The 15,981-nt window shown below is 42.3% G+C and overlaps 1 protein-coding gene across 1 annotated transcript in view; it reads right to left on the minus strand.

The window, feature by feature from the left end:
• Nucleotides 1-15,981, minus strand: part of MYLK2 (myosin light chain kinase 2) — a 92,661-nt gene that overhangs the window by 11,455 nt on the left and 65,225 nt on the right. Inside the window, exons 9-11 of the mRNA XM_077460470.1 lie at nucleotides 10,495-10,623; nucleotides 7,493-7,645; nucleotides 3,911-4,043 (exon numbers count right to left, since the gene is read on the minus strand). Coding sequence (XP_077316596.1) covers nucleotides 3,911-4,043; nucleotides 7,493-7,645; nucleotides 10,495-10,623 — 415 coding nt within the window. The remainder of the gene's footprint in view (nucleotides 1-3,910; nucleotides 4,044-7,492; nucleotides 7,646-10,494; nucleotides 10,624-15,981) is intronic.

Below are 15,981 nucleotides of genomic sequence, written 5' to 3' on the forward strand. Positions count from 1 at the left end.
CGAGGGGTGAAGACTGTAGAGGGGAGTGACTGCTAGAAAATTGAAAGCCGTATAACTGGAAGGCTGAGAGAAATATATAAATATGAAAATTAGTGCTACCGATATTAATAATAATGGCAAATATTTCATATCACTAAGGTTTGGCTGGGTAGCAGAAGACTGCCGAATGCAGTGGACAAATTAGTCTGACCAAAACTGATATTTTAATGCTTGGAGAACTAACTCCCATTGAATTTTTTTTCTGCATCTTAGATACTTTAAATTTGAGACCTCTGCACTGCGTTTCTGGTTCTGGACAGCTGCTTTGCCCATTATGTGAGAGTCTCACCATCCCTGTGCTGAGTTTCCAGGTCTGTACACCCGATGTGCCCATTATGAGGGGTTCCCACAATCCCTGTGCTGAGTTCCCAAGTCTGTACACCTGCTGTGCCCATTATGAGGAGTTCCCACCATCCTTGTGCTGAATTCCTGGGTCTGTACACCTGCTGTGCCCATTATGAGGGGCTCCCACCATCCCTGTGCTGAGTTTCTGGGTCTGTACACCTGCTGTGCCCATTATGAGGGGTTATCACCATCCCTAAACTGAGTTTCCAGGTCTGTATACCTGCTGTGCCCATTATGAGGAGTTCCCACCATCCTTGTGCTGAATTCCTGGGTCTGTACACCTGCTGTGCCCATTATGAGGGGTTCCCACCATCCTGTGCTGAGTTCCCAAGTCTGTACACCTGCTGTGCCCACTATGAGGGGTTCCCACCATCCCTGTGCTGAATTCCTGGGTCTGTACACCTGCTGTGCCCATTATGAGGGGCTCCCACCATCCCTGGGCCGAGTTCCCCAGGTCTGTACATCTGCTGTGCCCATTATGAGGGGTTCCCACCATTTTTTAGATTTTTTTAATCATTTCATATGACCGTGAATGTAACAGGAGGGCCCAAACACACAAAAGTGGGCAAGAACTTCCAAAACACTTAGGTTACATTGTACAGAGCACGTAAGTATGACATATCTGTTATTTAAAAACAAAATTGCCTTTAGTGGATGACTGACAGTCAGTGAGCTCTAGAGACAAGGTGGATCACTTGACCCTGCAGAGGGCTATAGCTGCCAATGCATGTGATGCAGGTCCACATTATGCGGTAAGAGTCTCCATTTACAGGGTGATTGTCACAGGAACATTTGCTTATTTACCTGGTGGTGGAACTCCTCGGGTCACAACATCTTGTTGAATTTCTATATTTTGGGAACTTTTTTTCTTATATAATTGTCCAGAACTCTATCTTCATTTCAATATTTTTTATCTTTATTTATTTTGATATCTTTTTCACTATATATATATATATATATATATATATATATATATATATATATATATATATATATATATATATATATATATATGTGTGGTTTGTATTTGATTAAGCGTGACTTTTTTGGTTTTATTTATGTTTACTATGATGATATTACATGGTTGTGCGGTTTATCACTTTATATTTAATGAAATTTTATTGCGTAAGAGACATAGGGGGTTATTTACGAAAGGCAAATCCACTTTGCACTGCAAGTGCACTCGCTCTAAATCTAAAGGGTAGATCTGAAATGAGGGGAAGCTCTACTGATTTTATCATCCAATTATGTGCAAGCTAAAATGCTGTTTTTTGTTTTTCTTGCATGTCCCCCTCGGAACTACAGCGACTTTACTTCCAAGTGCACTTTCAGTGCAAAGTCGATTTTCCTTTAGTAAATAATCCCCATAGTTACATAGTGAGTAAGGTTGAATAAAAACACCAGTCCATCCAGTTCAACCTTAGTGAGTGTGGGTGCGTGCCTACAATTGTCCCTATCCCTGTACATTGTGTCTCATTAAAGTGGTTGTAAACCCTTACAAACCACTTTGACTTACAGGTAAGCCTAGAGTAAGGCTTACCCGTAGGTCTAAGAAATATCTTCTAAACCTACACGTTTAGGAGATATTTTCAAAAAGACTGCAGGCGCACTGAGTATGCCGCTGCTAACGGCGATATGCCGTTAGTGGCGGCTCCCGTGTGCATGCGCGGGAGTGACATCATCACTGCTTCGGCGCTGTGAGTGACCGGAGCAGCGATACCCGGAAGATGATGGACTACAGGGGACAGCGGTGACAATACTGGCTCCTGTGTCAGGTAAGTGACACATAATGGGCTACTATGCGATGCATAGTAGCCCATTATGCTTTACCTTTGCAGGGAGACAAAGAGGAAGTAAATCCATCAGGGTTTACTTCCTCTTTAAGATGCTCATCTATTATATTATTATTTATTTAAGGTACCCATATAGCACCGTCAATTTTTACGCAGAGCTCCACACGTACATCGCACACTCACATCGGTCCCTACCCTCAAGGAGCCCACAATCCAAGATCCCCCAGCTCACATTCATATATTAGGGCCAATTTTTACACAGTAACCGTTTATGAATATCATATAGTATATCATTTTGCAGTATATAATATATTTGGTTAATTTTATCAGAAAAATTATAACCTGATAAACTGAAAAATGGTAAACTGCAAAGGAAAAATGTATTTATTTTATTTTTTGTAAATTTGTATGTTTGCAAAGCATATTGCATGAAAACAGACCTCTTGTTTTGATGCTGTTACCCATAGGCGTACACAGGGTGCGTGCTGGGTGTGCCTGGGCACACCCTAATCAACCCGTGCGGGTCAGATTCCCCCTCCTAATATTTCACCAATGTCCCCTCAATGGGGCTCCTAAAAAAATTGTAAAAATAATAATAAAAAAATAAATAAAAAATGACTGACACGTCCACCGCTCTACTGACACCATCCATGGATGGTCCTACTGTTTTTTACATTTATTCATAAGAGTGTATATATATGTGTGTGTGGAATAAATAAATCTTAATATATATATATATATATATATGTCAAGATTTATTTATTACACATACACAGACACGCACATTTGAGCTTTGGGGTGCACACCCTAATGCAATAGGATGCACACAGCTATGCTGTGACCCCAATGCATGCTCCCCAGAAGACAAGTATAATCCTCTGTAGTACCTTCCTCCAGGACCTTATAAATCCTACAAGCCCAAACATTAGTCTCTCACTTATTGGCATCTGACAATTGTTGTCAGCCCACAATGCTTGAATAATAATAAATATTTTAATAAATGCTATAGGTTTTTAAAAGGTTGCAAAGGACTTTTGAAATGACATTAAAATGTTGAAGATGTAGATCTGCTTTTAAAAAAAAGGAAGGTATGGAGATATTTCAGCTTGGGTTGGTGACCTGAAGAAGTCAAGTCAAGCTGGACAGGTGTGAGGACTGAATAAATAAGGCCTAAGCAGATGCAAAGCTTTGGTGAGGTTTGATCAAGATGGACAGGAGCAGGGGGATGGAGTTCCTATTAATCAAGATGGACAGGAGTTTGGGTTGGTGATAGGAATGTCCAGATGGGCAAGTGTGGAGGTTGAATAGATAAAAATGGGAGAGGGGTGGAGGTTTGGATAGATGAAGACGGACAGGTGTGAAGGGCTTTGTAATGGATATGTCCAGGTGGAGAGAGGTTGAAAAGGTTGGCTGGGTCGAGATGGAAAAAGTATTGAGGTCTTGTAGGTTATAATGAATGTGTGATAGATTCCAATGGCTTTGTATCAAGGCAGGGTTTATGAAGATGGATCACTGTAAGCAGAGGTCAGAGGTTAATCAGTATAAAAATTTAAGCAATTAAAACAGGCTGAAGACAGATGGTTATTTTTAAAAAGAGTTACTGGGGGGGGGGGGGGGATACAATATTTATTCCTTTAGTTCTTGTTACGTTGTTTTTTTGTTAATGAAACACATAAGTTCATGGATGACTTTTGAAGACAAAGCTTTATTAAAAAAAAAAACGTAATTCTCACCTTCCAGCGTCTCCTCATCATGTATTTGCGCAGTTCCATCTGTGACTTCAATAGTCGGTTACAAAGTTTGGCCTTCCTTGCAAGGTCATTGAGCCAGGGATGTTTCAGGCACTGACCTGCACCCATCCTCCCACTGACAGAAAAAAAAGAAGATCATTATGAACACTAAAAATAGCAGAGAGAAGAAAGTCATGGATGACATTGTGGACAAACTCAAAAAATCAGCCTGAGATGTTGGTGGATTGTTATATTAACCACTTGACCTCTAGGAAGATTTACCCCCCCCCCCCCCCTTCATGACCAGGCCATTTTTTGTGATATGGCACTGCATTAATTTACCCGCTACCGCGTTTCCCCGAAAATAAGACCTACCCCGATAATAAGACCTAGCAGGATTCTCAGGGAGGGCTGCAATATAAGCCCTACCCCAAAAATAAGCCCTAGTAAAGTTAGTTAAAAAAACATTTCAATCCACCTCGCAGAACGATTACACCAATATAAGGTGTGCGTGTCTCCCTTTGTAACTGCATTGTGCAAATACTTTATTTACAGACTCGCCGGAGGTCTTCTCCTCTCCTCCTGGCTGACGTCTGCAGCAGGGATATCGGCCCCTCTCTCTTCTGCTCTCCTCCCGGTGTTCTGGCAGATAGTGTCCTGCCATCATATAGCATGCGCAGTATGGGGCAGAAGACGCTTCGGAAAATCTCCGAAGCTGAACGGCGCCTCCAAGCGGACATAGGGTTGTGAAAATTAGACGGCCCCTTAGCGGGCGAGCTTCGCTTGCCACGCATCGGGTTCGGCCTCGCTGCGCTTGGCTCTTTTTTATTCCTACTCTATGTCCACTTGGATGGTGGGGCTAGAACCTGGACTCAGGTCCGCTGAGTGCCTTCAGTGCGTGGAGCGGGCTGATGTCAGCAGCCCCTCCCTCTTCAGTGCACTGAGCGGGCTGATGTCAGCGGCCCCTCCCTCTTCAGTGCACTGAGCGGGCTGATGTCAGCGGCCCCTCCCTCTTCAGTGCGCGGAGTGGGCTGATGTCAGCGGCCCCTCCCTCTTCAGTGCGCGGAGTGGGCTGATGTCAGCGGCCCCTCCCTCTTCAGTGCACTGAGCGGGCTGATGTCAGCGGCCCCTCCCTCTTCAGTGCGCGGAGTGGGCTGATGTCAGCGGCCCCTCCCTCTTCAGTGCGCGGAGTGGGCTGATGTCAGCGGCCCCTCCCTCTTCAGTGCGCGGAGCGGGCTGATGTCAGCGGGGATCTCGGAGCGGAGAAGAGCTCAGGCAGATCACGTGTCACCCAGGGGAGCTGTAACCCAGGGAGACACTCTGCACCCCATGCCTGCACAATTCCTACAAAATGGATTACATAATTCTATAAGTATTTTAAGATGTTTATCTCAAAATACTGACTCCTGACCTGACGGGGAGGGGGAGAAGACAGGGGGATGACACAGGACATGGATAAATGACACCGCACAAGCACCATGCAATCTATCATGCTTTAAAGGAACAGGAATTTTTTATTTTTTTTAAGGGCGACAACCACTTTAAGATCATTGTACATACCGTAAATAAATAAGACAAAATCAATGTAAGACCCGGGGCTTATTTTCGGGGAAACAAGGTAGCCGACCAGCCGCCGTCATTATACTGTAGCAGGTTGGCTCGTTCACGCAAATTGCCGTAGCTGTACGTCGACCCTTTAATCAGCTATAGCAGGCTCGTGCACGCGCTGCACGGTGGGGGTGATGTCCACCTGCGATCGTGGGCATGAGAGCCAAAACGGGGATTTATGTAAACAGGACAGGAGAGGAGAGGAGAGACAGATCACCTGTTCCTACTAATTAGGAACAACGATCTGTCTCCTCCTCTAGTCAGTCTCATCCCCCCACAGTTAGAAAAAAACATGAGGTAACACATTTAACCCCTTGATCGCCCCCTAGTATTAACCCCTTCCCTACCAGTGACATTTACACAGTAATCAGTGCATTTTTATGGCAACGGTCCCAAAAATGTGTCAAAAGTTTCAGATCTGTCCGTCGCAATCCCGCTAAAAATCGCAGATCGCCGCCATTACTAGTAAAAAAAAAAAAATAATAATAATAAAAATGCCATAAATCTATTCCCTATTTTGTAGATGCTATAACTTTTGCGCAAACCGATCAATATACGCTTATTTTTACCAAAAATATGTGTAAGGATATATATTGGTCTAAACTGATGAAGAATTTTTTTTTTACATTTTGTTTTTTGCATATTTATTATAGCAAAAAGTATAAAATATCGTTTTTTGTTTTTTTTTGTTTATAGCGCAAAAAAAAACAAAAAACGCAGAGGTGATCTAATACCACCAAAAGAAAGCTCTATTTGTGGGGATAAAAAAGATGTCAATCTTGTTTTGGTACAGCGTCGCACGACCACGCAATTGTCAGTTAAAGCGACGCAGTACCGTATCACAAAAATGGCCTGGTCATTAAGGGGGAAAAATCTTCCAGGGCTGAAGGGGTTAACTGACAATTGCACGGTCATGCGACACTGTACAGAAATAAAATGTATATCCTTTTTTTACCCACAAATAGTTTTCTTTTGGGGTATTTAATCACCTCTGTGTTTTTTATTTTTATAAACAAAAAATGACCGACAATTTAAAAAAAAAAATAACTATTTTTTTTTTACTTTCTGCTATAAAACATATAAAAAATATATATAATTTCTTCCTCAAGTTAGGCTAATATTTATTATGTTACATATTTTTGGTAAAAAAAATCCCAATAAGCATATATTGATTGGTTTGCGCAAAGGTTATAGCGTCTACAAACTATGGGATATATTTATGGCATTTTTATTTATACTAGTAATGGCGGCGATCAGAGACTTATAGTAGGACTGCGATATTGCGGCGGACAAATTGGACACCAACTGACACGTTTTGGGAACCAGTGACACTAATACAGTGATAAATGTTAAAAAAAAATGCAATGTCACTGTACTAATGACTATGCAGGGAAGGGGTTAACATCAGGGGCGATCAAAGGGTTAACTGTGTGCCTAGCCAGTGCTTGTGTACTGTGGGGGGGTGCTTTTACTAGGAGAAGGCATTGATCCTGCTTTGCAGGAACAAGGATCAATGCCTTCCCTACTGACAGAATGGTGATCTGCCTTGTTTACATAGGCAGATCGCTGTTCTGGCTCTCTGTCTAATGATCGGCGGGTGCCGGCAGACATCGAGCCCGCGGTACACGCAGATCAGCTCCCGCTGTGTATGATCACAGCGGGAGCGGCTCGCCCCAGACCTAGAAGTGCAGGATCACCTACTAGACGCAGTTCAAATCTGCAGAGGTGTCCCGGTTCCGCCGATGATGGCAAATCACGGGCGCTGGAGGTGCTCACGGGGCAGGCAGTGCAATTTGCGCCAATTTATTTTGTATTGACGCAAACTGCACTGCAAAGTATCGGTACTCGGTATCGTGTATCTACAGTATTTGAATGAAAGTATCAATACCTCCCCCGATAAACCCTAATAACCAGTAATCTGAAATATTTAAATAAAAAAGTATTGAAAGAGAAAACTGAATGTGAAAGGGTTCTGACCTCTTCTCTCTGACCAGCAGATTGGATATAAAATCTTTAGCTTCTTCTGAAACCTGTTCAAAAGGTTCTTCTTCAAATCCGGGGTCACCCACCAATATATTGTTCATGGTTTCTGCATCGTTCTCTCCGAGGAAAGGGGACAAACCGCTGACCCTGCAAAGATAGGAAGTGTCACTGACCGGAAACAAAGGCCACACCTACCACAATCATTTATCAGTCCTGTTGTCTTCATGCCACTGGGGTGCCACTAGATCCTAAGACCCCTTTCACACTGGAGCGTTTTGCAGGCGCTATAGCTTAAAAAATAGCGCCTGCAAAACGCCCTAATACAGCTGCTCCATTCACTCCAATGTGAAAGCCAGAGTGTCTGCGTGGCAAGTAATACTGGTGCAGCTGTGCATGGCAGCCAATCAGCTGCTAACTTCAGCTTGTTCAGTTAAGCTTTGACAATAAAACCTGGAGTCTGATTGGTTTCTGTGCAGAGCTGCGGCAGATTTTAAACTCTCCAGTTTTAGTAAATCGCCCCTTGTGTGTCTCCGGTCCCTCACTGTAAATTTGGTATCAGGGTTGCCAACCACCAGTAAATTTACTGACAGTTTGTAAAAATCTGCGTTTTAAAAAAAAAATTTTTTAACAACTGCCAGTAAATATCAGGGGCTGATAATTTCATGCTGTGTTGTAGAGCTGCACGATTAATCGTTAAGAACCGAAATCGCGTTCTTTTTCCCTTCCCGATCTTCAAAACAGCATGTCACAATCTTTCTAACAAGTGCAGAGAGTTCTCACAGCTGGAAAAAAAAAATCCAGGCGGCCTGCCAAGTTTTATTACAACACATGAATAAGTAGAAACAAGGTATCTTTTTGATCTTTTATCAAAGGAAAGAACTCCTGTAGATGAAGGAAGTTTAACCATTTAGACCAGGGATATGAAATCAGCGGACCTCCAGCTGTTGCAAAACTACAAGTCCCATCATGCCTCTGCCTCAGGATGGCATGTTTGTGGCTGTCAGAGTCTTGCTATGGCTTATGGGACTTGTAGTTCTGCAACAGCTGGAGGTCTAATTGCATCTCACTGATTTAGACCAAACCTTTTCAGACATTTGTTGCTTACAAGCAAAAATCATTATTTTCTGCTAGAAAATTACTTGGAGTACCCAAACATGATATATATATATATATATATATATATATATATATATATATTTTTTTTTTTTTAGCAGAGACCCTAGTGATGGAGAACATTGGCAGATGTTTTTGAACTACATTTCCCATGATGCTCTGGCACTCTGCAGTGTAGTGGAGCATCATGGGAAATGTAGTTCCAAAACATCTGCCAAGGTTTGCCATCACTGCCCTAACAACTTCTTTCACATTATGCAAAAGAATTGGGCTAACTTTACCCTTTCATTATTTTTTTTTATTTTTTTTATTAAAGTGTATTTATTTATTTTTTTAAATTGCTTTTAAAAAACCACTGTGCAAATACGGTGTGACATAAAATATTGCAACAACCACCATTTTATTCTGGTGGTTGTTGCAATATTTTATGTCACACTGTATTTGCACAGTGGTTTTTCAAACGCAATTTTTTTTTAATAAAAAATACACTTTAATAAAAAAAACAAAAAAACAAAACAGTAAAGTTAGCCTAATTATTTTGTATAATGTGAAAGAAGATGTTACACCGCGAGAATCGTGATCTTTTTTCTAAGCAAAAAAAAAACTTGATTCTCATTTTAGCCAGAATCGTGCAACTCTACTGTGTTGAATTTTTAGGTGTAAATCAAGCAAATTACTTTGTTATAGGTATTGTCAGTGTTTCCATATCATGTTCAACTATTCACTATGTTCGTTTTCAATAGGAGTTCTGTCATTTCTCAGGTTACCAGTAAAAAATGTGCTCCGTCAGTAAATTCTCCATGTTTTGTCAGTAAAAAAAATGCTGCGGGAGGTTGGCAACCCTGTTTGGTATATGCATTGTATGTGTCTTATGATCCACTACTAGACCTATCACTGTGATCCACCACTTCATTATTGAACCAAACAAATGTCTGTATTCTTGTTTATTGTGAAAACAAGAAAAATATTGCAAAAGAAAGAAAAAAAATTGAAAGCGAGTGTTAGCTCTCATTGTCTTCTGTTCTGACCTTTAAGACCCCTTTCACACTGAGGCATTTTTCAGGCGCTTTAGCGTTAAAAAAAGCGCCTGTAAAGCGCTTGAAAAAAGCCTCATCTGCAATCCTAATGTGAAAGCCCGAGTGCTTTAAGAGCCCTTTCACATTGCCAGCGCCCAAAAACCGCTCGTAAAGCGCCGCTTAAACTAGCGGGGCTTTACCAGTGTTTTTTCGAGCACTATTGGGGGGCTTTTAACCCCTGCTAATGGCCAAATAAAAGGTTAAAAGCGCCCCCACAAAGCACTACTGCCAAAAGCTCTTTGCAGGCGCCTTTCAGGCGTTTTGCAGGCGCTACCCATTGATTTCAATGGGAAGGGGCGCTTTGGGAGCGGTGTATTGACCTCTCCAAAAGCTCTGCAAAGAAGCTGATTGCAGGACATTTTTTTGACGCTTTGACAATTTTTGCCAGCGCAGTGCCTCAGTGTGAAAGTACTCGGGCTTTCACATTGGGATTGCAGTTGAGGCTTCTTTCAGGCGCTTTACAGTCACTTATTTTAACGCTAAAGCGCCTGAAAAACGCCGTAGTGTGAGGGGGGGGGGGGTCTCAGTGTGAAAGCACTTGGGCTTTCACATTGGGATTGCAGTTGAGGCTTCTTTCAGGCATTTTACATGCACTTTTTTTTAACACTAAAGCGCCTGAAAAACGCCCCAGTATGAAAGGGGTCTTACTAACAAGTTATTTTTGTTGTCCTAAAAGACACAGTCCAATAGGGGCGCAGCCTATTGTTCATCCTGATATGCCTAAAAACAAAGGAAGGCAATCGTCTTGATTTTGTTTGGTCATTTTGTTAAGCGATGTTTATACAAAATCACACCGTTCAATATTACATCATGTATGTGATGACGCCGACACTCCACATGTCTGTCGGGAAAGAGACATGATCGAAATTAATCACTTCAGGAGACAAGAATTCTGGCGTGCCGAAAGAGACTTTCAGCTTGTTCTTTGGCTTGTACCTGCATGAAAAACAAATGAATCAGAAAATAAACACAAAGCACTAAAGAGCAAACAATCAGATTTACCCCTTCCCGCTGATGTAACACATATATGCAGCCTCCCGGAGGTGGACTTTTCTTCTGTGAAGTCACGTATATGCGTATCTCCCTTTGTGCTTGGAGCGTGCCACAGAGCGGGCTCCTAGCATAGAGATCGTGCTCTCACTGAGAGCCCCAGTTCCCATACTAACGGGATCGGGCCTGTCGGTTCTGGATCACCTGATGTTGGTTGTTAAGCCACTCTAACATGTATGCACCATCAGCGCTGTCTCCTATTGCCGTGTCCCCCTCTGTGTGCGATTTATAAAAAAAAAAAATGCTGAAAATACCTAATTTCAGTGCGGCAATCCGTGATCACATGACCCATGACCTCACCCTCCTCTGACAGATGCAGTGGGAGGGGCCGAGATTCCACCGATGATGTCAGTCAGAAGGAGAGAGCCGGCCGGTCATGTGATCGCAAATCGCCACTCTTGAGACCCCTTTCACACCGAGGCGCTTTTACGCAAAAAAAAAGCACCTGAAAAGCTCACAAAAACCTATTTCCATTAAAATCAATGAATGCTTTCACACTGGGGCAATGCGCTGGCAGGGGGGTGAAAAAAACGTCCTTCACTATTGAAATGAATGGAAAGCTCTTCAAAAGCGCTCAGTGTTTTACTGGCAGTTAAGAAGCGCCTCTGTGTGAAAGGTGCCTTAATGAGGTATTTAAAGCATTTTTTTTTTTTTATAAATCACACACAGAGGTGGACACTACAAAAGGAGACAATAGGAGGCAGCACTGATATGTTACAGTTATGTGAGGGGGGAGGAGGACACATTAGCAGAGAGCACACAGATAGCAGGCTGAGGATGACGGAGGCACGTAAACTAACCACGGTGTCAGGGCTCAGCAGCCATGATACACCGCGGTCAGTTTACAAAGGGGAGGGCAGAAACTGGCAGGATCAGTCAGGTATTTTAGGTGTTACAGGGGGCCAAAATGACACAGGACAAGCACTGTGTCAAATGACATGCTTTGTTGGGGTTAACAAACTCTGTAGATTAGTATCAGTGTCAGTGTTTTTTTAGGCAGGATCAAAAAAAATGCAAAATGCGCACCATTGTTTCTGGGCTGTATTACGGGTTCAAACAACAACTAACATCGCTGCAATCGTCAGGAGCAGGAATATTTATTTTGGGTTGTTGTTTGGTGGTAAATTATAATAGCAAGAAATATACAGCTAAACTGAAAAAAATAAAAATAAAATTTATATCTATCTATATATATATATAGATATATCTATAGATATATTTTTTGGTACTATTTTGGGACCGTTTTTACCACCGAAAGCCCAATTTTTCCTGAAAAAACAAAATGTGGTATAATCCACCTGGATACACTTATGCCCCATACACAGGGTAAGACATTCCGACCACTAGTCTTGCATACACACGGTCGCACAAAGTTGTTGGAAAATCCGAGGTGACGTTCGGAACGTATGATGGTACTACGTAGATGCCAGTAGCCAATAGCTTTTGTCTCCAATTTTTTTCTGAGCATGCGTGGCACTTCTCTACACACGATCGGAAAAAGTCAGATCGGATTTTGTTGTCGGAAAATTTTAGATCCAGCTCACAAACTTTTTTTTCCGTCTGAAATTCCGACAGTAAACGATCGGATTTTCCGACAACATAATCCGATCAGTCTTTTTCCGTCTGAAATTTCCGAACCGTGTGTATGGGGCATTATTTGTTGTGATGATATGTACAGTTTTACTAACACACATCAAACTTGCAAAATTGTGCTTAGGCATTTAGATTTGTTTTACCCTTAGGAGTGAAAGGGGAATGCAGGCCAATTAGTAATACGCAAACATTATTTTAAATGGCTGCTAGGAACAACACAGTTCTGCGGCATTCAGCTGTATCAAATACAAAGATTCCCCAGATGCAGATCAATAATAGACACAGGAACAGTTTCTTTTTTTTTTATGTCTTCTGTATTTTGTTCCACAAAGTAAAAACTGTATTTTTTTTAGTTCTTTTTAATCTGTAAAATATTAAATATTGCATATGAATATTTGACGTTCGCCACTTGTAGCCAGCTAGTAAATAAATCATGCTCATCAAAGATTCCTTTTTACAGCCGTTGGGCTGAAATAGACCCAAAGAACTCATGTGAAGGAAACCCTCTGGCCATCTCGTAACAAGCAGGCAGCGCTAGTCTTTCTCATAAGGATGCTCAGCATGTACCTGGGCGTTCCATCATGCAAATACAAACCTCAGCTTGGAAATAATGCTCCTTTCACATGACTCACTATTGGTCTCTGATGTCCGTTTATAAAGCAGTGATCAGCAGTGATCCAGAGGATCGCCGCTGATCACAGTTCATAAACAGTTTATGAACCAGAGATAATCGGGGGAGAAGTGTTTGAACTTGTTCTCCCGCCGGTTATCTCCGCACACTGAGAATCCTCATTGAATGACACAGTAATGGCCAGTTTATGAAGCTGCGATCTCAGCGCTTCACTGGCGATCTGTGTCAGAATTCACACTCCCCGATTCACCAACTCAGAGGTGGAGAACCGGGGAGTGAAGAGAGAATCTGGGGGGATCTGAGGGGGAAAGAGGAAGATAATTAACTTCCTTATGCCTCGTTCAGACCCCCAACCGTATAACCATGCCCCCCCTGTCATTTTTATGTGTATATATGTGTATATATATATAACGTGTGTGTATATACATGTATATATAATGTGTGTGTATACATGTACAGTGGTGTGAAAAAGTGTTTGCCCCCTTCCTCATTTCCTGTTCCTTTGCATGTTTGTCACACTTAAGTGTTTCGGAACATCAAACCAATTTAAACAATAGTCAAGGACAACACAAGTAAACACAAAATGCAATTTGTAAATGAAGGTGTTTATTATTAAAGGTGAAAAAAAATCCAAACCATCATGGCCCTGTGTGAAAAAGTGATTGCCCCCCTTGTTAAAACATACTATAACTGTGGTTGTCCACACCTGAGTTCAATTTCTCTAGCCACACCCAGGCCTGATTATTGCCACACCTGTTCACAATCAAGGCATCACTTAAATAGGAGCTGCTTGACACAGTAAGGTCCACCAGAAGATCCTTAAGGCCGGGTTCACACCGCTGCGATGCGGGAACGCCGCGAATCCGCGGCGTTTTCCCGCATCGCATTACTCCCGCCGGCAGTTCACACTGCCCTATGCGGATGGCTGGGAGTGTCAATGATATGTTAATGACACCCCCAGATCCGTCCGCATATCGCAGTGCGATCTGCCGACTCGCACAGGAATCGGATCGCATGGTGTGAACCCCCATGCGATCCGATTCTGTTGTGGACCAAAAAAAGGGTCCCGTGCGAGTTTGCTGCGGGAGCGATGCGAATTCAGCCATACTATCTGTATGGCTGAACTCGCATCGCTACAGAGATCGGATGTGATTTGAGGTGCGAATCACATCCGGATCTCCCCCCGCAGCAGTGTGAACCCAGCCTAAAAGCTACACATCATGCCGAGACCCAAAGAAATTCAGGAACAATTGAGAAAGAAATTAATTGAGATCTATCAGTCTGGAAAGGGTTATAAAGCCATTTCCAAAGCTTTGGGAATCCAGCGAACCACAGTGAGAGCCATTATCCACAAATGGCGAAGACATGGAACAGTGGTGAACCTTCCCAGGAGTGGCCGGCCGCCCAAAATTACCCCAAGAGCGCAGCGACGACTCATCCAAGAGGTCACAAAAGACCCCACAACAACGTCCAAGGAACTGCAGGCCTCACTTGCCTCAGTTAAGGTCAGCGTTCATGCCTCCACCATCAGGAAAAGACTGGGCAAAAATGGCCTGCATGGCAGAGTTCCAAAGAGAAAACCACTGCTGAGCAAAAAGAACATCAAAGCTCGTCTCAATTTCTCCACAACACATCTTGATGATCCCCAAGACTTTTGGGACAACATTCTGTGGACCGATGAGACAAAAGTGGAGCTCTTTGGAAGGTGTGTGTCCAAGTATATCTGGCGTAGAAGGAACACTGCATTTCATAAAAAGAACATTATACCAACCGTAAAATATGGTGGTGGTAGTGTGATGGTCTGGGGCTGTTTTGCTGCTTCAGGACCTGGAAGACTTGCCGTGATAAAAGGAACTATGAATTCTGCTGTCTACCAAGAGATCCTGAAGGAGAATGTCCGACCATCTGTTCGTGTACTCAAGCTGAAACGAACTTGGGTTCTGCAGCAGGACAATGATCCTAAACACACCAGCAAGTCCACCACCGAATGGCTGAAGAAAAACAAAATGAAGACTTTGGAGTGGCCTAGCCAAAGTCCTGACCTGAATCCTATTGAGATGTTGTGGTATGACCTTAAAAAGGCCGTTCATGCTCGAAAACCCTCTAATGTAACTGAATTAGGACAATTCTGCAAAGATGAGTGGGCCAAAATTCCTCCAGGACGCTGTAAAAGCCTCATTGCACGTTATCGCAAACGCTTGGTTGCAGTTGTTGCTGCTAAGGGTGGCCCAACCAGTTATTAGGTTTAGGGGGCAATCACTTTTTCACACAGGGCCATGATGGTTTGGATTTTTTTTCACCTTTAATAATAAACACCTTCATTTACAAATTGCATTTTGTGTTTACTTGTGTTGTCCTTGACTATTGTTTAAATTGGTTTGATGTTCCGAAACACTTAAGTGTGACAAACATGCAAAGGAACAGGAAATGAGGAAGGGGGCAAACACTTTTTCACACCACTGTATATATTATGTAGGGGGACTCTTTATTTTACTAACATTAATCACACTGCACGTCTGTGTATTGAGCGGTGATAATTTATCCCTGCTTAACCACTTTTTGCGATTCGGCACTGCGTCGCTTTAACTGACAATTGCGCGGTCGTGCGACGTGGCTCCCAAACAAAATTGACGTCCTTTTTTTCCCCACAAATAGAGTTTTCTTTTGGTGGTATTTGATCACCTCTGCGGTTTTTATTTTTTGCGCTATAAACAAAAATAGAGCGACAATTTTGAAAAAAAAAACGCATTATTTTTTGCTTTTTGTTATAATAAATATCCCCCAAAATTATATAAAAAAACATTTTTTTCCCTCAGTTTAGGCTGATACGTATTCTTCTACATATTTTTGGTAAAAAAAACAAATCGCAATAAGCGATTATTGATTAGTTTGCGCAAAAGTTATAGCGTCTACAAAATAGGGGATAATTTTATGGCATTTTTATTAATATTTTTATTTTTTTTTACTAGTAATGGCGGCGATCAGTGATTTTTATTGTGACTACTACATTATGGCGGACA

Source organism: Lithobates pipiens, unplaced genomic scaffold, assembly GCF_037356315.1.
Source record: "Lithobates pipiens isolate NorthernLeopardFrog02 unplaced genomic scaffold, aLitPip1_a1.2 Scaffold_28, whole genome shotgun sequence".
Classification (NCBI taxonomy): Eukaryota; Metazoa; Chordata; class Amphibia; order Anura; family Ranidae; genus Lithobates; species Lithobates pipiens.